Here is a 23,476-nt window from a genome sequence, read left to right on the forward strand (position 1 = left end):
TCTGACATATTGTGACGCGTGGGTCAACTATATATAAGCAATAAAAAATAAATTCTGACGTATCTCTCCTGTATTTCGGGTTATCAAGAAGCACTTTAAGAAATGTTTGACTGCATTTTTACAATGAAAAAATCACAAATTCTTTAAAACTTAAAATATGAAACTATTGAAATTATTTTTGGATATTGTTATTTTTGCCCCATTAACATTTTTCTACTTTTGCAATATGTATTAAAAAATTATTATAAAAGAATAAAATATTTTGAAGAATTTTGAGTTGAGCTAATGAAAAAATTCATATAAATGTCTTTATCTGTCAGCACATTCACAAATAAAATGGGAACAAGTCGATGAAATCATGAAATCATTGTTTCTATAGAAAAACGAAAAATGAATCGAAGAATCACTTGCCTTAGTGATAAATCCGAAATGAGAAAAGATTCTCACATTCTCACATTTGACAATTCACAAAAAAATCTAATTTTCTCTCTCAATATGCAATATTTGATCAAATTAATATTTAATAGAATAATTCACATATATGTATACTTCTAAATATAATTCTATTTTTTTTTTTATATAGATGACTTTTTTCGTGAGTTTTAATACAACATTTATAATTTAATTACCATACACTAATCCCATTGAATATAATAAATGTTATAATCAGTCTCAAGTGGAATACCATCAAACAAATTGCATTCGATGAAAGATTTAATTGGTAAATATGTAAATTGCATCAGCAGCACGAAACGTAAGGCCACGAGTTAAATCGACAATGGCACGATCGGTCATAATTAAGTAACGCCATGTTGAAATCGTTTCATAACGAGATCTACATTGTGCAACGCGCCTTGAAATCCCATTCATTCTCGCGCGCGAAGGACTCCGTCAACGAGACGTCGTTATAGTATCTGCGATTAAGTCAGCGCGATGGCGTTTCACGAGGTCGCAATAATGGACCGTGTCGTTATCTTATACATTAACGTCTATTGATATCGCTGACCGTTATCGCTAAACTATACCGTGAAGTATAAAGATTGATCTCTAGATGAGATGCGAAAAATTCATTCGAAAAAAATCAAATCGCTAATTAGGTGATTAAAATCAAATATAAAAATGTTTTTCGAATGAAATCTATTTAAACATAAATCTAGATTGTTTATTTAATTTTTATTTGAATTTTTATTTTGCCAAGATATTTTTTTATAATATCAAAAAAATTTATCATATACAAATACATATAATTTTGTTTGTTTTGTATGTTTTTTTCAGTTGAAATCATCTGTTAATTTGTCATTAATTTGTACGAATACTGCGTCTCGTATTTCTAAATTAGTTGTTTTTTTGCGACAAGAAAAATCTATTCGAATGACTATCTCTTGCCCTTCGGCCCTATTTCTACTTTTATTTTTAATCTCATATCTCTTTCGATTGAGTGATCTAGCAAATATCTCCATATAATTTATGCAAAGAGTTAATGGAGGAATAGAAATCAAAGCGACACACATGTTCTCTTATATCTCGAGACTGCCAAGATAAGGTTGCAATCTATCATGTCATCGTGATTTTTTACAGAGACAACGACAAAAATTCGATCGAATCTTTCAAGTATTCGTGAGGAATCAATCCAGGGGATAAATATTTTTCTTTACGTAAAAATCCGACAAATATCAGGATAAACGTGAAAAAAGCATTCATATCATTATCATGTGGAACAATAAAATCCTAAAAGTTTGATGACTAAATGACGATGATTGTGCGATATCTCTTTTTTTTATAAACACTATCGCAATATGATCCAAACAGTGATATCGTGCGATATCGACCTTATGGTGCTCTTGCAGAAGAGCTTGTGCATACGTTATAGATTATATAAACTACGCAAACTATGAAAGATATTTATTTACAAATCAAATTACTTATTCTCTTTATTATTATTGCATCTGTGCAAAATAATTTGATTTTAAATGATTTTTTTATTTGATATTTTTATTTATATCGCAATATGTATGGATAATTCAAATTTAATTTACTTAATGTTAGAATTAAATTTTCGAAAGTGTTTAACGACATATTGTATGAGTTTTTAAGAATTGTTAAGAATGAATAAAAATTAGAAAAGAATACCAAGTAAGTGTATGTGTGTGTGTGTAGAAAAAAGACGATGTCAGGGAAGTTTAGTCGAGGGAACTATAATCGTGACGACTTTTTCTCTCGACTTGGACCCGAGGTGGGCAGGTGGCTGAACGAATGGACCTGCATAAGTAGGTTCCCAAAATGTCGATGCAGGTTTCTGGCCGCGATTTGTGAATGGTGGGACATCGTTCGGTGGTTTACGGTATCACGTGTTTTGACACAAACTAGTTAGTCACACAAATGTCTCGGGAATCGCATTCTTCTCGGACTTATTAATCTCGTCAATCTTCGCCAAAAATAATATGCATATCTCCTACAGGTGCGATATCATAATGATAAAATTCACGATTTATTGTACAAGTTGAAAGAAGAAGAACGAATTCGAATAATCTGTCTAATTTAAAAAAATTATCTTGTCGACGTTATAATTAGTAATAATAAATTAATTTTAAGATATTAATTTCTTTATTTTTTCAAAGAAATTTTAATATTATATATTATATGTATAAATACAATATCATATATTAAATATTATATATTAAAAATTTAATTAAATATTAAATATAATATATATTTATATTATATATTCCATTATATATATATAAAATATATTCTACAATTTTGCATATACATGTCCTGTTCCTAAAAAGATAAGCTTATATTTTTAGGAATTCAGAGAAACTTTACTCTAATTACGATTTTCGGCGGATGTAAATAACGCGTTTAAAGAACCTACGAGTCAACGCATGTATATTTTTCCGGTTCTTTAATTTAAGATGGTTTGCGGCTGCCGACGCAGCGTTCGTTCATTCTGTGCAACTTCTGTCGCCCTAACGGTACCAATGAATTCGTCGGCGGAATCGCGAAATTCGATCTCCCATTCCCTCCCTGTTGTATCGGTCTGATTTACGAGGCCGCCGTAAAATTCCCCTCGTTTATTTCTGTCACTCAGCCTGTCCAATTTACCGCACGATTTTCGACACAACAGCATGGTTAGTGCAAGTAGATCCACAATATAGAGACCGATGTTTTTTATTCTCCTCCTCCCAGTTCTTGTAAAGCTCATGTTTGACATCAAAATTTTATTGTTATGTTGTCGTGGAGAAAAATTCTAATTTCGAATGCTTAATTATTTTAAAAAACTCGCGCTTAAAAATCTTCTGATTTTAAAGCGATGCATTATATTTTCGAAAACATTGCACGAACCCGATTCTAAATATAAATCGACCGATGAAAGTTTACTGAAAATTGATGACTTAACGCGCTACTTGTTGACTGATAGTGAAAAGAATAAGAGGAAGACACTTGGGCATTTCTCCTAGCTTTTACCATTTCATTAGAAAGTAAAGCTTGACAACACATTGTTTGATAAATATTAGCCTGATCCTTTTTACATTGATTGAATATTTTAACTTGAAAATTCTCTGGCATTTCTATAAATTATCTTTGCACTTGACAATTCTGTCAAACTATTTTTATAAAAAATTACAGCTGCGTATTTCAAATTATATTTTCTAGTAATATTATTTATTTTATTCTATAAGATAAAGTTTAGATTAAAAAAATGTCATCCATTAAATCCATTAAAAAGAAGCATTTGCTCCAATGATAGTTTATAGCTAGAAAAGCGACCAGATCTCTAAAAGATCCATTGAATACATCTCAACCTCTGACCGTCCTCAGTAATGTAAACATAATTCACTACTTTGTCATTTTTTTCACGGAAGATCTTTATTGCGCAGCATCATGTTTTTCCTGACAAAATTAGCATGCGAAAGATTGCACGCTAAAAAAGGCAATCAAACGGTCGCAAATATCAAAGTTATCACTATCGAGCGAATTGCGTGTCGCTTTCGACAGAAAGACGCAAGATTTTGCTCGGTTTCGTTTTATCGACACATCAGAATAGTTCGATGTAATCTAGAAATGTGTGAGCCCTCGCGAAATAGATCGTAGATTTAAACAACATAAGGATTACGAAGTTTTTTATGCAAAACGTCTTACATCTTATTTACGCTACTTAAGACAATGCAGAGTGAATAAACGAAACGAATTATATTTTAATAAAATATAATTGTTTAATATAATTTTTTTCATGCGACTCTCTCCCACCCCTCTTTACTGTCTTTCTTGACAAAAATTCCTAGAAAGTTTCCTACCTCTACAAGATGATTTCTATCTCTGTTCTCGGAAGCTCGAGACTCTTATTAATCTATCAAATCATGCGAAATTTCGATTTTTCAAAAAATAAGATAAAAAAGATATTGATTCTCTTTCGAGATCTCTTTGGAAAAAAAAAAATAATAATAATAAATATAATAGATGAAATAGATAAAATAAAGAAATTTTATTTTTTCATTTCGAACGCAATAAAGAATATTCGAAAATTTCATACGTAATCGACGAAATTACTAATAATATTTCCGCGTAAAGAACATCATCTCATCCGCAAAAATTCCACATTCACACTAATATACATTTATACATTATCGAAAAAGATGCGATAGTGCGTAACGTCATTTCAACTCGTGCGCATAATCATTATAAGCGTATAACCTTATAATGATTATGTACCCCTTAAAAGTCGCCGGAACCTTCTGGCCATGAATGCACTCTGTAATTTTGCACTTTGTAATTACGATTATACCGTAGTTCGTAAAAGTTTTATGCTTTCAACAGCCGTACCTAGTTGCCCTCTTGAAGCAAAATGCTCTGTATGAGTATAACAATTCTTCATACAATCTCCGAAATAAGATAATTAATCTGCTCTCTTTCTTTTCTATATCAAATATCGATTATGTATCAAGTATAATGCAGAAAAAAAAACAACATTTTTTTGTCACGCGTATAATTTTTCCTCGAATCTTCAAATTAAGTTCATAACTAACAATAAGTATGTGATATTTTATCACAATCAAATAATTAAATTATTTTCAATAATTAATTAAATTATATTAATTAATGTATATGTAATAGTCTTCAAATTGCTCGTAATCATTTTTTATAAAAAATCTTCGATTGCACATAGATTTCTCTGAAAATAATTAAGTGTAATAAACATCCTACAGACAGCCATAAAGCATTCTCAGTAGCAGGTAGCAGCACGACCTGTGTTTACCCGAGATCTTATTAAGTAAATCTTCAGAATCCCACTGATAAAACTTTCAAATCTTGAGCGTCTCATAAATCTCGCTTGCGTTCTCTAAACGCAGCTTTGTGGAACGGCGCGATGTATAATTATTCCGTAGGTAATTATCAAGCCGAAAACAAAAATCATTTTAAAGGCTGGTGTGAGAGAGATCCTGCGGAAGCGGGTAATTAACACTCGTTACTTGCTTGGGCAAACCGGCATGATTATTTCAAAAACGTTCTGACGATCTCGCGACTTAATTTATCTCGCGAGTTGATTTCGTATTTAATATTACTATACACATCTCGCACTACTTTTGCGAACGTTTTGATCTATCAAAACAACGCGAGGATGATTCATGTTGAATCTAAATAACTTTAGTAGATTATATTAATCTTCATGATAAGAAAGTTCGTATGATATCAAACGTAAAAATTTATATAAATAAGACTATAAAAATTTATATTAACTTTCTTATTATTTTGAGATTATCTTGAAAAAAAATTTAACTTTTTAATTAGATAACAAATATTAATCAGATCTATATTAATCTGATAAAAGAAAATAAATTTATATACAATTATAAAATATAATTTTAAAATGTTAATATATATAAAACACAAAAATTTATATAAATAAGACCACACATAAAAATTTATATTACAACTTTCTTATCATTTTAAAATTGAAAAAATTTCAATTTTTCTTCTTAGATAATAAATATTAATCAGATCTAAATATAAAAGAAAATAAATTTATGTACACAGTGATTCAATGAATCGCGTGAATTATTAATTTATTTTTTTATGTATAGATTAATATCAATTTCAGTGTCATATAATTGCGATAACCTGCGCGATCAATTATAATTACGCTAAACAATCATACGTATCTTTATCGCGTGTTTAATGTATCCGATCGACAATCTCAAAGATCGAGAAGCCATCTAAGCGTTGTGATAAACCGGAAAGACTCGTTTACCTGAATGTACTCCGCCGTCGATGTCGACGTCTTCAAAGACGGACGCTTCGACGCATTCGTCATCGGCAGGATCCTCGGTGGTCTCCTCGTCTTTGAATCTATCTATACTAGCACGAAGGTCCGTCGTCTTTGCAACCGCGTTGCAGGGACTATCGACGGACGTCTGTCTTCCGATACGCACCAGCGTGCTGTTGCTCCTCGACAGCTTCGTGCTGTGAGTCCTACGAATCAGCAGGTTCGTGAAAGTCGTGCCCTGCTTGCCTCTCGATTCCTGATGACCGCGGGAGGACGAGGTCTTTGGAGCTTCGATGACGATCCTCGTCGCGGCGGGTTTCTCTTCAGCATTCGACGGCTTCTTCCCGCATCCGGCATCGTCTTCCACCTCGAAGCAGGAGATGGTATTATTCAGACGACTGTCCTTGGACCTGCTGCCGGATTCTTTCCTGCCGGTGAACCGACTCTGAAATCGTTCGATTGTCTTGAAGGACCTCGTCCTTTCCACCTTTTTTCTCTGCTCTCCCATCTGACCCCCGGGGGGCATCCGGTCGCACTTGGACGCCTCGAAAATCCTCGTCAACGACTGAACTTTGCCCCTCACTTCGGGTAACCCGGTGGTCTCGTCCGCGTTTCTTCTCGCGGTCGACGAGAAGCCATCGTTGTTGCTCAGGGTACGTGTCAACGGACCGTTCGTGGAAGTCTTGGACGTGCTGCCGATGGGGAAGGTGTTGCAAACGAACTTCTCGTCCGCCGAGTGACCCTTGGTCAGTTTAGCGACCGATTGTCGAGTGACAGGAGGCTCGCCACCATCCAATGACACGTAGAACGTGGACCGCCTCTTGGGCGACTCTTCGGGATCTTCAGCCGTCAGCATGTCTTCACATCTCTCGAATAATGTCGCGATTTGTTATCCGATCGAAACCAACTGTCAAAAGTTCGACTGTCATCAAATCTATCGTGACATTTATAGCGCGATCGATTTATTGAAGGTGATAATAAAATAAATAATACTCCTTTTTCTCTTTTCAACGTCGAATTTTCGTCGAGCGATTTTTATCGAATACCACGTTGATATCACGGTAAACTCAAATATGCTGATAATAATACTGATAATAACACTGTACTCGCATTGGCTATATCACACACATGTGATACTACGTTTCGATCACTTGACACGAACAATTCCCCCCTTCGATTCATTCTCTCATCGAATTTTTGCGTATCGGATGTCCCTGCTATCAACTGCCTTCAAGATCTCGTAGCAACAGAGAGATACAGGATCCCGCCTCCGGAGGCGCGATTAATCGGGAGAATCGGGTGCATACAATCTTCGAGGCCGCGGTATAATGACAATGATTACATATCTCTCACTCTCTCTCTCTCTTCTTTTTCGATCGGATCAGTTTTCCGTGACGACCCTTTCGAGAGGTCGTCGTGCACCGACTCGCCTCTTCGGAATCCTCTTCTGTCCCTTTTCTCCCTCCCGGCGCCCGCGCTAAATATAGGCGGCCTATCGAACAGCGCAACCTAGGCTGAAGAGAGAGAGCTCGCGCGTCGTTTTATGATGTACTAGACGAATATCAGCTGACTGATACTCGCGGATATCGCGAGGCGTTGAACCGTGAACGCGCGACCACTCTTCATCGTATCCTCCTCGGCAAAGTCGACTCTTCCCTGAACAACTCTCTCTAGCTCTTTTTCCTAGCTATGTTTTATTTAAGCTTGTTTCACGTGCAAAAAAAAGATATTTTCTACGTGTTCTTAGCCATTCAATATTATTTTCAATATTGTTATTACATGAATTTTTTCCGCTGTAAAAAATATCGATGAAACAGTAGATGCAGATGAAGATTACAGGTGCAATTGGTTGAAGAATCCGCGCGTTTAAATTGTTGGCAAAGCCAGTCGAAATTTACGATTGTTCCGGATCGGTCCAGGGGATTTATGGGAGTGGGATTATAAATTCGCGGGACCAAAAAAAAACAGAATACACGCAATCGCGTGGATACACTCTCGAAACACCAGAATAGCGCGAGCAATCACTGTCATCGATCATTCACGCGGCGTCGCAGACTCCATCCTGTCCGCAGATTCTCTCTTCGACAGTTGTGATGCCTCTTCGAGAAAAGGTTGTGAGTTTGCGTATTCCGAACACGTAGTAACAATTTTTTTTCACCGATTGTGAACGAGGGAGAAGAGGAGCTGATGATCACCTAGCCGCGAATCACCTAGCACATCTCGCGAGATGGCGGGGAAGAAACTCTCTTCTCTCTCACCCAGATACACTTCTCTCGAAACTTTTTAACTCGGAAACTCAAATTATAACCGCACACACGGAACTCCGACGCGATCGCGAGTCCCCGAGAGACTGTCGAGAAAAGTAAGAGGTGTTTTCTCGTGAGTCACGGCGATCCGGCTCTCGAGATCACTCTTTTCTCTCACGATCGTTCAGACTCGCGCGTGATGATTGTTTCTGTTTCTCTCTGTCTTTCACCGATCGCGCCGCGACTTGGTCCACCCGCGCGAGCGAGATGAAGCGCGTTTTTTGCTCGCACCGCGTTTATTCTCAAGGAGCGCGCTCGCTTTCCTGCGCGAAGAACGAACACGATCGACCGCACCGCGGACTGATACACGACTATCTGGATCCAACCAGCCGGACTTGATCCAAGCGTGCGCAACCAGCGCGCTCTATCGACGACGGTCTTCTCGGCATGCTTGAAAAGGAGGGACAGAGAAAGAGAAAGAGAGACAGAGGATCGACGATGAGTGCATGCTACGTTCGACCAGACTTCCAGACTTTGGAAGTGCTTGGTCTCCATGGTGGAATGTAGAGATACACTCTTCTATACATACGAGAATGTGCCTGAAGAAGGAAAACATCGAACGATGGTTTAAATCATGAGAGCGAGATATCGAAAACTTATGCCTTTTTATTATTATTTTAAAGACGAGAACAAATATGAGAAATATGTGATATATAGAGCTAAAAAAAATAAGGAATAATTATTTATTTTTTTATTTTTTGTAAAAAATGTGCCTATATTTCCGCGAGCAAAATACAAGAGTCTTATAAATACATACATTGTATTTTAATAAATAATATACCTATGGTTATATATATATATAAAACTTTTGTTTTACTCGCGGAAATAAAGAAAAAAACATTTTTTACAAAAAATAAAAATTGTGATAACTTCTTAATTTACAAAAATTTCCTATAGTTCTATCTATCATATATATATATATATTGTAATTTTTGGACGAGACAATTCGGAACAAAACTCGAGTTGAAAATGGCTCTTGAAACCCGTGAGAAAAATGCAAGAGATGCTGTCAAGAGTCTAAAGCTTAAGAGCAAATTAATTGCCGCGAAAGTTGTAATAAGTTCTATTATCGCGAATCGAATTCGAATCTTTCTCTATTTATCATCTTTTGCACAAGTTACAATATACTATTTAAAAAAAAAATATTACAGCAATGTGAAAGCATATTAAGATTGGTGTTTGTATATAGTAATTAAGGCACAATGATAAACCCGGAGAGATAACTTCAGCTGCAAGATATCTTAATCGTAATCACACTAATTATTATGGACATGCGATGTAAAACGTTTCCATCATTTGGAAGTTTCGATTTACGCCTCCGGAGATTATATGCATCAAGAAACTATGCACAATTTCCGCCATATTATACGTAAGCATGATAATATCCGATTGGGCGTAAATAAGAAAAAATCAATTTTAAAAATAATCTAAAAAGAGAGAAGGTTGCACGAGAACAAACTGCAATCTTGTCAACGCGACAATCCTTTTTTTTAATTTACGATATTGACTACGGTGTTATTTCCGATAGATCGCGATTTTATAACGCGGCGATTATTTCTCACTGTCTGTATCGATGTGGTGTGAATTTCGTGATCCTTAATAAAAAAAAGTGGCAACGATTTTCTCCGGCAAATTATGCATGCCCGAGAAAATCTATGACTCAACCGGATCACCGTCTGTAACTGTTTCTTCACCATCTTCCTGCTTGTTTCGCGCCGCTCCATTTCGAAACTCTATAGCATAAAACCGATAGTTTATGATTACAATTTTCATTCCACGAAAACCGCAGGGCCGCCGCGAATGAAAGCGGAAGGAGATAGATGCCAACGACCGATATAATAAAATGTTACAAAGTTAAATAATTACTAACTTTTCTTTAATTTCTCTAATTAATATTGCACAATTTGTTTTAACGATTCTAATTATGGAAAAAAAGTTTTGTGTGTGTGTGTGTATGTGTGTGTATGTGTACAATAATATTGTATTATCATTTTATATTTTTTATTTTTATTATATATTTACTTAAATATATTTATCATATATAGATATTTATTATTTTATATCCTATATATATTTTTTATATATTTTCTATAATTTATGTATTTTATATCTTCTCATGATTTATATCTTCTTAGATTCTAATTCCATTTTCACTAATTATTTTCTATCGTAGTAACTTGTTATTATAGTGAACGAAGTTTTACGAAATATTATTTCGTTGAAAAATTATATAACAAAGCTACTTTTTACTAGCATAAAAATTTACATCATAAAATTCTTGTATGCAAATGTAAGAAAAATGCGTTCAAATCCACCAAGTGAAAAGGAGTGAGAAAGGATGCGGCCCAATAAATAACGTCGGCTCAGCGTGAAACGTTCGGATCTGAAAACGACGCTTGCGTCGTCCCTTGAAAGCCTAAGATGGCTTAAGGCGATTTATGCGACGACGCCGGGACCAGCTCTTTTCTAATGACAAAAAGCTCTTTCCAATTTCGGATATCTTCGTCGATTGAAACGCAAGTTTCATTAAAACAAGAGTGCGCTTGAACTATGTGTATGCGTTGTGTTACAATCCTTCACGAATTTAAATTAAAAATATTTCGCGATTTGTTCGAACTTCAGTAAACTCATTTTGATTTACAGAGATGTGCATGGAATTTCTATCTCATGTTTCTTTTTTGCTCGAAACTCTGTTGGAAAAACAACATCTTTTTCGATCCTATTCGTATAGCGTTTCGATGGACAATATAAATCTTTTTATATATATGTATCCACATAAAGTTTCCGTAATTAATTTATTCCAATTACAATTGGAGAAAACGTGTGTATGCCAAAACGCACTTCAAAATCTGCGTCAAAAGTAAATTTGTGTGAAAATTTCACTTTTACTTGTCGGTTCGTGCACAATTTTCTTTCGATCTCTTTTTCTTTTCATTTTTATTGAGCGATTAAGATCTTTTTTATAAGGATCATAAAAATAATAAATAAGGATAAAAAATGTACAAGAAAATAATTTAAACATTTTATGTGTAAGATGTTTAGATTTTAACACTAATTATACAATGTTTTAGAATTTCTACAAAACAATTAAAATACTTTTAACCTTTTAATATTCTCGTAAAACAAAAGGAATCTAAAAATCTTACACATGTCATAAATCATAAATATAAATCGCGCGCAAAATATAAAATTAAAAACATTTAAGGGGAGAAAAATGGGAGTAAGCGTATAGTATTATATAAATTATTTTATATCAAGTCATAGATATAGAACTGGAATATTTATTGTTCCTCGTAGCGTGTTTTAAAGCAATGGTGTAGGGCGATTCCTTTCACTCTTGCGATAACTAGAGCCAGTTTGATTTTTATAGCAAATTAGATTTATTGATGTCGCGTACAATCGTATTGATTAGAATATGTTCGCATGCATAATCAATGACGCATGTTCACAATTGGTTAAGTGAATTAGAAAGAAATAAGCTGTAAGTTACCCTTGGCATTTAACGCGGTGGCATATCTTTCACGATACGTGTTTTACAAAACGTAACTCTGAAGCATTCAACTAATTTAAAAGAAAGTTTGAATGTTTATCTGTAACAAAGCATTAAAAAATAATATATTAAGTATATTTTAAAAAATAATATATTGTAAAAAAATGTCAATTTATTCTCATTCGAGGACCTACATAACTTTTCGTAGAAATTCAAAAATGTAAAAATATAACAAATATAAAAATATAAAGATATAAAAACATAAAAATTATAAAAATATAAAAAATAAAAATATAAAAATTATGTGTGTATGTGAAAAAGAGTTACTTTTCTATTTCTATTATTCACCTTTGATTTAACGAGAAAGTGTATTCACTTTTATCCAAATTATAAATCTCTATAGAGATTTATATTATGTAATTTCCGCGTGTCGTGAGACGCGATCGTTTGCGACATCGTTAATTGTAATAATTCGCGGGATCCGGCGCTGGCGCTTTCTTCTTTGATTGATTGACACGTGCGACGCCGCCGCCTAAAATGAATAATGACCCGGAGAGAGCGTTTATACGGATGCAATTGCAACGGCAAAGCGAACAATAATCTCGAGGATTCTCTTTGCGTGCGCCTACGCACACGGAGACGAGAGAGAGAAATTTCATTTTGCGTGGTATACGATCAGATTCGTATAGTCTCTCACAGATTTATTGTAGTGAATATGGCGGCGCGTTTGCTCAGAAAATTCCTTTAGCGAGAGAGAAGATTGATTTTGCTATAGAGTTCCTGCACTTCTGGCGCCGATGCTATTGAACATTTTTACGTTTGACAGGCGAGGAATGCGTATTTTATTTTCGACGAGAGAAAACAAATTTCCCGTCCACGATTCCTCCGTGTGTCGCTTCGCTCCAAAATGTGAGAAACTTAGAAAAGAGCACGATGGAAGGATATCGAATCGTTTGTTCCACTACGGATTTTTTGTTGAGCGCAGCATATAATTAGCATTTTTATGACGGTGCCGGGGAAACGCAGTTAAAAGCACGTTTTTAACGTTACTGCTTTTCTCCCAAGCATCGAAAATAGACGTCTAAGCACGTTTTTAAAGACGACGTTCGTCAGCATCCGCCGCGCAAGGAATCATGAGGAATTTCAAGGAATCTGCACTCTTAAATGAGTTAGCGCCGATCATAATACAGTGTTGCAATTGAAAACATTTTTTTTCCACGAAACGTATAGAATGCTTAGAGAAAATAGCTAGAAAACCGTAAAATAATACAAGGAATGTTTGCAATTTAATTCATTTGTTGTAATCGAGTTTAAATTCCTATTACGTGACACACAATCTGAAGAATTGCGAAAGATTATAATAAAAAAATAATGTATTGTATAATACATTATAATAAAAATAATGTAAATACAGAAACTAAATTTAAACAAGTAATTGCAGTCAAATATTTATGTGAGACACAATCCTTTACTCAAATATATGTATATAGAATTTTTTTAAAGCAATTATAAATATAATTAATAAAAATAGAAAAATATTTTTATCTATTTTCGTGCTCGTCTAAGAAGCACCATATAACATTTTGCAGTAAATATATAGTACTTTAAAGATATCTTTCTCTTCATCTAATGAAAAGATAAGTCACGATGTCATCGTGTGTTATTCAATCTATAATTAGTCGTTGCGGAATTTTATTTGTTAAAGATTTGATATTTTTAAGTATATATTCAAAGTCGAATTTAAAAAAAATATTAAATTAAGGATATAAAATTTAAGTGAAACTATGTTCAAGTGAATAAATAAATAATAAATAAAATCGAAGAAACAGCGCAGAGAGAAAATGCTTGTTTTTATATTAAAATAGCTCGTTGATGCGCTCATTGATTTGCATGAATTTACAAATTTCTTATACAATTTGAATTAGAATAAACTTATGGTTACACACGACGGATATAAAAATTTGTAATTGGCTGCAGCAGATTACAAGATCGCATGCAAGCCTGTAGAACGAAACGATTAAATATTAAATATAACTTTTCGTATGTTAATCCTTATGAAACGCGAGATTCGATGCAAGTATTGAGTATTATCCACGAATATGACTTGACATTTAAATACACATTAGACTACAATTGTAATTATCAATTAGTTTAGTAACACATCAAGAATGATTAGGAAATAAGTAAAAGATAGAAACTTGTTGCTTAATATTAAACATATGTGTGTAATCGTACGAGAGATGCTCTTTCGATGCTCATATAATGAATCATATTTAATGATGAGAAGAAGATAATTTTCCAAATATTTTTGCGAGTAAACATAGACATCGCTTTTTACTATTTACACCTAAGAACCCTAAGAACCTGTCATCAATAAAATTATGCGTATTCAAATTTCGAAATTTTCGATTAATTAAATTTATAACTTTTGGTGAACGCATATTAGGGGATCATATCTATTCCAATTAATAAAAAAAAAAATATATATATATACACTCATGATCTATGCAACGTAATTACCCGCGGCATTATACAAAGATGCGGCTCGACTGACTGGATACATACCACTAAACATCCTATTAACGGCGGCAATTAACGTGGCGCTATCTTAATTCCGGTTCCTTACTGCACGCGGGGAATAAATGTCGGATTTATGGCGAGATTAAACGACGAAAAAAAAGGGAGAGAGAGAGATTAAAGGGGCGCGAGAGATGAGCATTTAAGGAACAAGAATTACGTGTGGGAAGACGAGCGATTGCCTCAACGCAGAGTGCGTGTAGGCGAGAGATCTCGACGTGCGTCTCTTTTCGTCTTTTTTTTTTTCCTTTATCTTTCACTCTTTTTACAGTCATCTCTTTATGTCTTGACAGCGGACGAAAGAACGATGACGACGAAGACGGTCCGACGACAGACTGTAGTAATGATAGCAGTATAAGAAAAAAGCGACAAAGCCGATTTGTTTCACTCAAAAGTGTCGTATTTAACTCCGATCTCGAGATATAAATAATTTATTGTAATATTTGATACAGTAAGATTGAGATAGTTTATGGAACCTTCATAAAAAAAGTTTTGATAAAAATTTTAATATTATATTTTATAATATTATATATGTATATGTATATATATATATAATTTATATTATATATACTTTAAATATATAATTTATATTATATATAATTTTTTAAATATTATATATACATATATAATTTAAATTTTATATATAGGTTATTTATTATCATAATTGATGAATATCCTCTAACTTAAATATTATTAACATTTTTATGTCTAATATGGCTTTTAAAATAACTGAACGTATCTAGAAAATCAAGAAAAAGTTATAGCTCAATTACAGTAATATAAAATTCTGCATTTTAACTTAAATTTAATTTTTGTTAATTATTAATTTATTAATATGATAAAAATATTTAGAAAATTTATTAATTTTATAACTTATTCAAAATCAATACTGGATGATCTTTTGATACATAACACTATAGATAAACTTGTTTACGACTGTCGCTCCCGTTTTTTACAAAAGATTTTTCTTTCTATGCTTCAAATGTGCGAAGTCATTTTTATCCCTGTTCTATCGCTCATGCGTAACCGCATAAATGCTGTATGTTGCGCTGTTTGAACAGCACAGCAATATTTATATATATATATATATATATATATATATATATATATATATAACTGTGTTACTCGATCAATTTGTAGTCAAATATAAAAGACCTGCTCATTCTCAGAAAGAATTTACACATAAATCGAGATTAATTGTAAAGGTCGATACAATTATTTAATTATATAAAAATAAATAAAATTGACGAGACTAAATAAATTTAAAATTAAAAACTTATTTGCGCAAACTCATTTCAGAAAGGCATCGTTTTACCACTTTCGATCAACTTCAGGTGGTCACCAAGTGTCAAAATTTCAGTTACAATGCACAAAGTTTTGGACTATTATAAAGTAGAAAAATCAACAGTTTAAAGTGATCTCTGGGAGTTAACGAAGGAGTGCACAAAAGTGGAAACGGCAGATTTATACGAGATGACAAAAGTTCCTGAAAAGACCGACCAAGTTACCACCATTATTAACCTGTACGTTTAGCACTTACGATAACTTTTGTCTAGAAATCCGTCTTTCCTCGAGTCTAGAAATTAAATCGGAACACAAAATTAAATCTTTACTCGGCGACGAATTTTCCCAAGGTTTAATCTATGCAAATTGTCATAAAAGCGCCTTGGGGGGATGACAGGTCACGTAAAAAATTATATATCGTTAAAAAATAATGTCTTTAAAGATAATGAATTTTTTTGCACGGTGCGTACAGATCATAAATGATCCATTAATGTCCTGCCGAAAAATCGCACATCATCATCGTCATCCCCCTCGTTATATACAAATGATTATTCATTACCGGGCCTCAAAGTAAAATGTATTAGGGGCGCGCAGTCGTACGAAATCGAGCGAAAGAATTTATACGAAGCCGAATCATACACAGGGCAGCTGTAACGTAACGTCGGTACCTCCTTTTTACCGTAGGGGAGCGATAAAGCGATTTGCATATGTTTGCCGGACATTGGGTACCATACTTATTTCGGGATTGAATCGATGAACGAACGGATGGACGGACAGACAGACGGACCAGTTTACTGACCAGTGCAAAATTCGACAATGAGAATCGCATTCGTGATCACGTACCGCGAAGCAACTTTTGCGACCGGCATTGTTGCCAATTATTCCGGCCTTACACCTTAATGTACCGATTAGCATAATGATTACACATACCACTTCCAGTCATTTATATAGAAATAAAATAGAATTTTTTGCATCTTTCGAGAGTGTAGCTTGAAATTTTATATATAAATTTTATATATCATATTTTTTCAGTTTTTATATGCATATATATTTATGATGATACATATTTTTTAGGCAAAATCCGAAAATTGAAGTTATATCCAGCTTTTGCGATAAAATTGGCAAGTCGAAAGCTTTGCGATCTCGAGTAAGAAAATTGATTTGTAAATTGTTTCACGATAGTTTAATTTTTATTTAATTGCAATATATTTAAGCGTGCAGAATTATCTTTCTCTCTTCCAATTACCTTAGAAAATATGACTGACGACTGACGTGTATACATATATTTATGTATCATTACCTTATAAAGTATTAATGCTAAATAAAGACTTAAAGCCTCTTGCACAATGCTAAGCGATAGCGATAGGAATAGCGATAGCGATAGAATAATATCTAACCTCTGTTCCTATTGGTAAATATTTTTTATTCCACCAATAAGAACAGAGAATAGATATTTTTCTATCGTTATCACTATTCCTATCGCTATCGCTTAGCATTGTGCAAGGGGCTTAAGAGTCTTATAAAAATTCGAATAGCGAATGCTGAATGGCGGAAACAGTTTAATAAATAGCGAGATTCTTTTCGTTCTCACCAATAAGACAAAAAAGATAAACGGCGCCTTCGTGCATCACTCGCGAAGAAAAAAATCTCGCCTCCTTTAATTCGCGATGACAGACGTAGCCGTAAATGAGTCATCACGAGAGGGAGATTCCTCTCTTTCCTGTGTTTTTCGCACGTCTCCTCCGCGAATTTTTTCTCTACAAATAACTCCCGCGCGATTGTCTTTTTTTTGTGTCTGTCCCGTTCCGTGTTTCTCTCTTCTCGCTTTCTTATCTGTCTTTTCTCCGTTCATTAACGCACGTCCATGAATAAATACCGTGAAGTCGTCACTTCGTCACGCGGTATTTTCCAGCCGATAATTAAAATATCAATTTGTCACACAATCGCAAATAAATTGCAATTGCATTTGTCAAACATTAATAATATTCGAATAACAGTTTTCTTTTAAAACGAGTCAGTTATATCACTCTCTGCTTAAACCATCACAAAGATTCAGTAATAAATATATAAGACGAAGTTTCTAAAAAAATTTCTTGTCAAACGTTATCCATAATGAAAAAAGATCATACGTTATTTAACTATGTAGCCGTTAAATGTGAAATAAAAGCACAACCAACATGTGTACTGAGATGTCGTAAAGAGTCAGAATTTGTGTAATCGCAAGCAGATGTGTTATTTGGAAAAAAAATATCTCTCCATCGGATAACAAGCCAGTAACAGTGTGTAGTCATTGGTCTTATAAGTGGTCGAGCGATACAAGACGCGAGTGTAATTCGAGCTTGAGCGTAGCACAATATCGCGACCTTGAAAACCTACTCCGCAAAGGTCCCGCGGATTTTTTTCCCTCTCGCGATCGGAGACCGCGACATTTAACATTGGATTTTATCGGCAAAGGCGCGTCCGTGGAAATTTTCGAATAGGGAGATCTTAAAGGGCGATCCCTCCCTTTCGCCCCCCGAGCTAGCGCGGGATAAAGTCGCGTCATAAGCTCGAGTACACGCGATACGACCTGTATGTAGTAATTCGATCCCCGATAGTCTCGCGACCTTGAATGCCCGCCGACCACGTTGCCCACCTGCCATCAGTGTTCGCGGTATATGCCGGGATGCACCGTGCTAAAGTGTCGGTTGAAGGCTGATCGACCGGTGGTCCGGGTAGTCCAGGTGCCCGCCGAAGCGACCACTCGGAATTCATATTTGTCTAAGAAAGCGAGATCAACATTTAACTCGTCTTCGAGGTACGAGACCGTAGGATTTAAATTGATGCACAATATTTGAATAGAAAATTACTTGACATCTTGAGGAATCGCTGAGATATTAAAAAAAAATGTATCTATATATATGTATAATTTTTTTATCTAATTATTTAATTAAATAAAAAATTTTATAATTTTAGTTTTTAAAATAATTAATTTTAATTTTAATTAAAAAATAAAATTTTATATTTTTAAAAATTTTTGTGATATAAGATGTCAAAAAAATAAAAAATATACAAAAGAGAAAGATATAATTCATAAGAAAATATGAATATTAATTTAGATTGCATATGTAATTGGCAGTGATCCGCAAGATGCGTTAACGAATCATAGCAAAAATCATAAAATATATTATGTATATATATTTTATATATTATTTTTATCTGTGACTACTTTGAACGGCTAGACAGTTTTTTCGAAATCGATTTCTTTTATCTTCAGGGTGATATCGCGACGTGAAGACATAAAGCAGCGGACTAGCTCGATTGATATTTGTTCTCAGAATCAAATAGCCAATAAATTTATCTTACATCCAACATCCTACATTCTAAAATCTCAAAACTGTACCGATGATTCAGTAGCTCTGACTGATAAAATATCAGTAGAAGCTGTTTCTACTGCGAGATTAGATCTAGAGATCGACAGAAACAAGAAACAACCTGAAGATACAAAAATAATATATTGTCGACATCAAAAAAAATGTTGGAGATATCCTACTGCGACGATAGATCGCGTAATCAGCCAGTGATTTTAATTGAGTGCGCTGTAACACCCTGCCAAAAACCTTCGGCGAACGTTATTCGATGTTCATCAAAAACAGCTGTTTTACGTCAAAAATCGGAAGTGACAAATTCTCCTTCAGAATGCGAATTCACATGTCCAGAGCAGAAAACCGATATTTCCTCAGAGATAAAAGTTCCATTTTCTCAAATGACATGTAGAAACTATCTCGATTCTTCCGAGATATCAAGTTTCTCGAAGAAATTCTCGAAGAAATCCAAGACACGGATTTGTCCAACCAGTTGCTGCCAGCCAGAACGACAATCGACAATCAAGGAGAGTCTTTGCAAAGATTTCCTTCGCGCGAAATCTTCTTCGGCATCAATCGCGACGTCTTCGTCGACTTTTGTCGGCACGGACGATCAACAAAGTCTCGACGAGGAACAACTTCAGCGTCCTGAGGCTTCGGAATGGATGCTGCGAGCAGAATCCGCGAAATCGAATGAAGCAGCCGCGTGTCAAAGATCAGCGACAGCTTTTAGACAAGCTTGCTTAACTCCCGGAAGAATTCCCGGGGATACGTCGCGCCTGTCTGACTCGCAGGAGTTGTTGGCTCGCTACAGAGAACACATGCCTGTTCACCAACTAGAGAGATACGAGAGCTGTCGGTCTAAAAGAAACGGTCTGCAGGACGAATGTGTTCTGTCACCATTCTTGCAAACAGTCTTAAAAGAAAAGCGACGACGAACTTTGGACAACTGCATCGAACGTAAACAGAGTATAGATCGATTAGACGAAGATCGAGATAGAACAAACGAATCGATAAATCACGATCAAACTGAAGTTTTATTATATTTGGGATAATATTAAAAATATTGAGAAATTAATGTGAGCAAAGAAAAATAATTATACCTATCTTTAATTAAGAATAATTATGCACAAAGGTATATCAGATTTTATTAAATTGTTGATGTATTTAATATATTTAATGTAAAATATATTTTCTTTGTATCTTTACGTATAATAAATGTAATCACAAAAATGTTGAAAATAAAAGATTATTATATTATTACATTATTTAAAAATAATTAAAACATACTATTTTCTGTACTTAAAACTCCCATAGTTAATATGTCTATAATTATCGCGATTAAGTTTATACAAAAATAAAATAAGTTTGCAAATAATTGTAAGTATATTCGAGATTATATTTAATAGTAAATGATAACGAAATATTGTGCTTTCAGGAAACGGATGATTCTGAGAGAGAAAAACAAACGTCGAAATTAGCAGCGTCTAGTATTAAATCGCAAAAATCTTCGAGTCGCAAAAAGAGATGCAAAAAAATCAAATCGAGAGAGCTGCTTGGGGGCATACTTTATACCGATTGCGACTGTTATCGCCGGAATGGCCTTCAACATGATTGCCCGCGCACTTTATGTGGCAGTATGCATGAAACGTCTAATAACAGAACGAATACGGTCTAATATCGAAATAGTCAAACAACTGCAACTTTCCAAACAGATGTTGCTCGAAAAAATTCGATTATACAAAACATAGTTTCTCTAATTAATTTAACCTTTACTATTTAATTTTAATTTAATTTAATTCTTTTTAATTTTTATTTAATTTTACTTAATTTATTTAATTCTTTTTTTACGATTTGACAAATAAGTCAAATATTTAAAAAACATGTACCAGAGATTATAATAATTCATAAAATCATGATAACGTGTTGTATTTAATATCTAACATATGAGATTATAGCGATAATATATAATATATAATATCTCACATACTAATACAGTTTTTATATAAGATAATAATCTGAATTTTTAGCTAATGCATTCTTTTTTTATCTATACGTATTTCACAATAGAGGAACTCTGTAGAGCTAAACCATGGCCTAAGTGTGATTTGGGAATACATTTTATGAAGAAATTGGAAAAGTATAATGAAAAATTAGATGAAATACCGCCGTCCACGTTTTATGGAACGAAGGAGGACTGGATAGCCGAACTTTCTAAAAGAAGATTAAAAGCGCAAGCGACTACGAGAAAAAAATAATGATCAATGTACACACGAATACATATGTTTAAAAAATAAAAACGTAAGAAACCGAGAAAACGCGTCGTGTTAATTAACTGTAACACGAAAATGACATTTTCCTGTTTGAAAGTTTGTTTCGTCGAATGTACGATACGAATGTGTCACGTAGCGGATATCAATATTTCCTTTTCGCACATCAAGTCGTCGTGAAATGCACCTCTTGGCTTTGTGATTCTCTTGCATGCAACGACGGGCGGGTATAACAGAGAAATAAACAAAATGTCGGCGAGCCAGCCGGAAGTCATTGCATGTAAATGCTTGCTCGCTCGCGCTCGATGTTGGAAGGCGGCTTTATTTCCGGAACGTCGAACATAATATGCCGAAATATACACCGAGGGTACGTCTGTGCTCGGTAACAGAATCTAAAATTAGAGCGAAATACCCGGCCGCTTCTGCATTTCCAGCAGAGATTGCTGGATCCTATATTCAACATATCTATTTACATACGTTACCACATGAAATAATTTGTGTAAACCGTACTGTCCCTTTGTTGTGGTTAAATACGAAAAGTTTATATGCAATATATTACACCTATTGCTATGCTAATACTATTATTATATACATAGTGATTTTGTATGTAAAAAGAATTGATGAATTTTTTATTTTAAATAAAAAATTTTTTAATTTTTATTCTACATTTCTAAACTAATTTGTATATATAAAGATACATAAACTCTTTAAAAAAAAGTTTATATGGAATACCTATATTATACAACTATTACTATGCTATTATTAATATTAATACTATTATTATGCATAGTAATTTTATATATGTAAAAAGAATTGACAGAAACTTTTTATTTTATTCTAAATAAAAAATGAATTAAAAACTTTTAATCTACATTTCTGAAATAATTTGTATACAATATAAAGATACATAAAATAATTTTTCGATCAATAAAAAATAAAAAAAGAGAATATAAAATTAACTTCTTTTATAAATTCTTTTCCACGAAAAAGATTCCTCGTAATTTAATTCAATTTAACGTTATATAATTGATGTAAATTCAATTACGTCATTTATACATAGAAATTTTTCTCCGCAAGAAATGACAGATTTTAAGCATCAATTTAAAAAAATTCCATACACAAGGAACGTTAAAAAAATTTAATGGCCAATCTTTTTTATATTATAAATATACTCAGAAACGTATCACTAGAGAAGGATGATTCTTGTGCCGTTTAACGGTCACTGAGAGCCAGTTTCAGCAAGAAGCTCGCCTCGGAGTGAAGCTCGCATTCCCAGAAGTGCACTTTATTCCGGGCTTGAAAGCGGCACACGGCCCCGGGGTGACGGGGATTTACATGGGGAACGCTCGCGTGAATTAATACGGACGCACGTGGCAGAGGCGCCGGAACGCTCGACGTCGGGCAGGAAATATAACGGAGATCCTCCGCGCACACGCTCGCGACTTCCGTTTTACCTCCAAAGGCGAGCATTTGCGTCGCGACAACGGGTCGTGAATTAAAAAAAAAATATATATATATATATATGTGTCTGTCTAAAGAAGCCGTGCGCCGGGCGTTTCTCGGGCGGACTTCCTCCCTTTATCTGTCGTATCTTGCGCGTGTTCGTTCACGAGATAGAAATTCCACGTTCCTCTTCGCGTCGGAATGCTCTTATCGACGCTTAGGAATAAATTTACAGATATACCGTTCGAGCGTTTAACAATCTCTTTCGGCATTCTGCAACTGATAAAATAACGGACGCGATATTGAAACGCAAGGCTCAAAATATTTGAAGAGGTAACTGTTATCTTCAAAGAGTTCCCCTTTCTTAAGTAATATTTTTTAAAAATTAGGTCTAAGGCGCTTCTTAAATATATTTCCCTTAGAATTATAAAACAAATCATATTCATTAAAAGTTTATATGCAATAACCATTATTAATATTAATACTATTATTACGCA

General features: G+C 34.1%; 2 protein-coding genes and 1 pseudogene across 24 annotated transcripts in view; 2 read left to right on the plus strand and 1 right to left on the minus strand.

Moving 5' to 3' along the window:
* Positions 1-23,476, plus strand: part of LOC145935871 (uncharacterized) — a 271,196-nt gene that overhangs the window by 230,664 nt on the left and 17,056 nt on the right. For 3 of the 4 annotated variants that reach the window (XR_014425294.1, XR_014425295.1, XM_083037596.1), the window contains one exon: positions 20,705-21,194. The exons of the other annotated variant lie outside the window; for it this stretch is intronic. Coding sequence is in view for 1 of the 3 variants with exons in the window: in XM_083037596.1 (XP_082893722.1) it covers positions 20,705-20,944 (240 nt within the window). In the remaining 2 variants the exon portion in view is untranslated. Of the gene's footprint in view, positions 1-20,704; positions 21,195-23,476 lie in introns of those variants that run through there. 4 annotated transcript variants of the gene reach the window in all.
* Raskol (Ras GTPase-activating protein raskol) overlaps positions 1-23,476 on the minus strand; it is a 370,271-nt gene that overhangs the window by 54,595 nt on the left and 292,200 nt on the right. For 2 of the 20 annotated variants that reach the window (XM_083037550.1, XM_083037549.1), the window contains exon 1: positions 6,251-8,895. The exons of the other annotated variants lie outside the window; for them this stretch is intronic. In XM_083037550.1, coding sequence (XP_082893676.1) covers positions 6,251-7,121 — 871 coding nt within the window. In that variant the 5' untranslated portion in view covers positions 7,122-8,895. Of the gene's footprint in view, positions 1-6,250; positions 8,896-23,476 lie in introns of those variants that run through there. 20 annotated transcript variants of the gene reach the window in all.
* LOC145935967 (uncharacterized) lies at positions 18,035-20,321 on the plus strand (annotated as a pseudogene).

The sequence above is a fragment of the Prenolepis imparis genome, unplaced genomic scaffold (genome assembly GCF_030444845.1).
Source record: "Prenolepis imparis isolate NDT839.2.m4 unplaced genomic scaffold, iyPreImpa1.0 SCAF_5, whole genome shotgun sequence".
Taxonomy (NCBI): domain Eukaryota; kingdom Metazoa; phylum Arthropoda; class Insecta; order Hymenoptera; family Formicidae; genus Prenolepis; species Prenolepis imparis.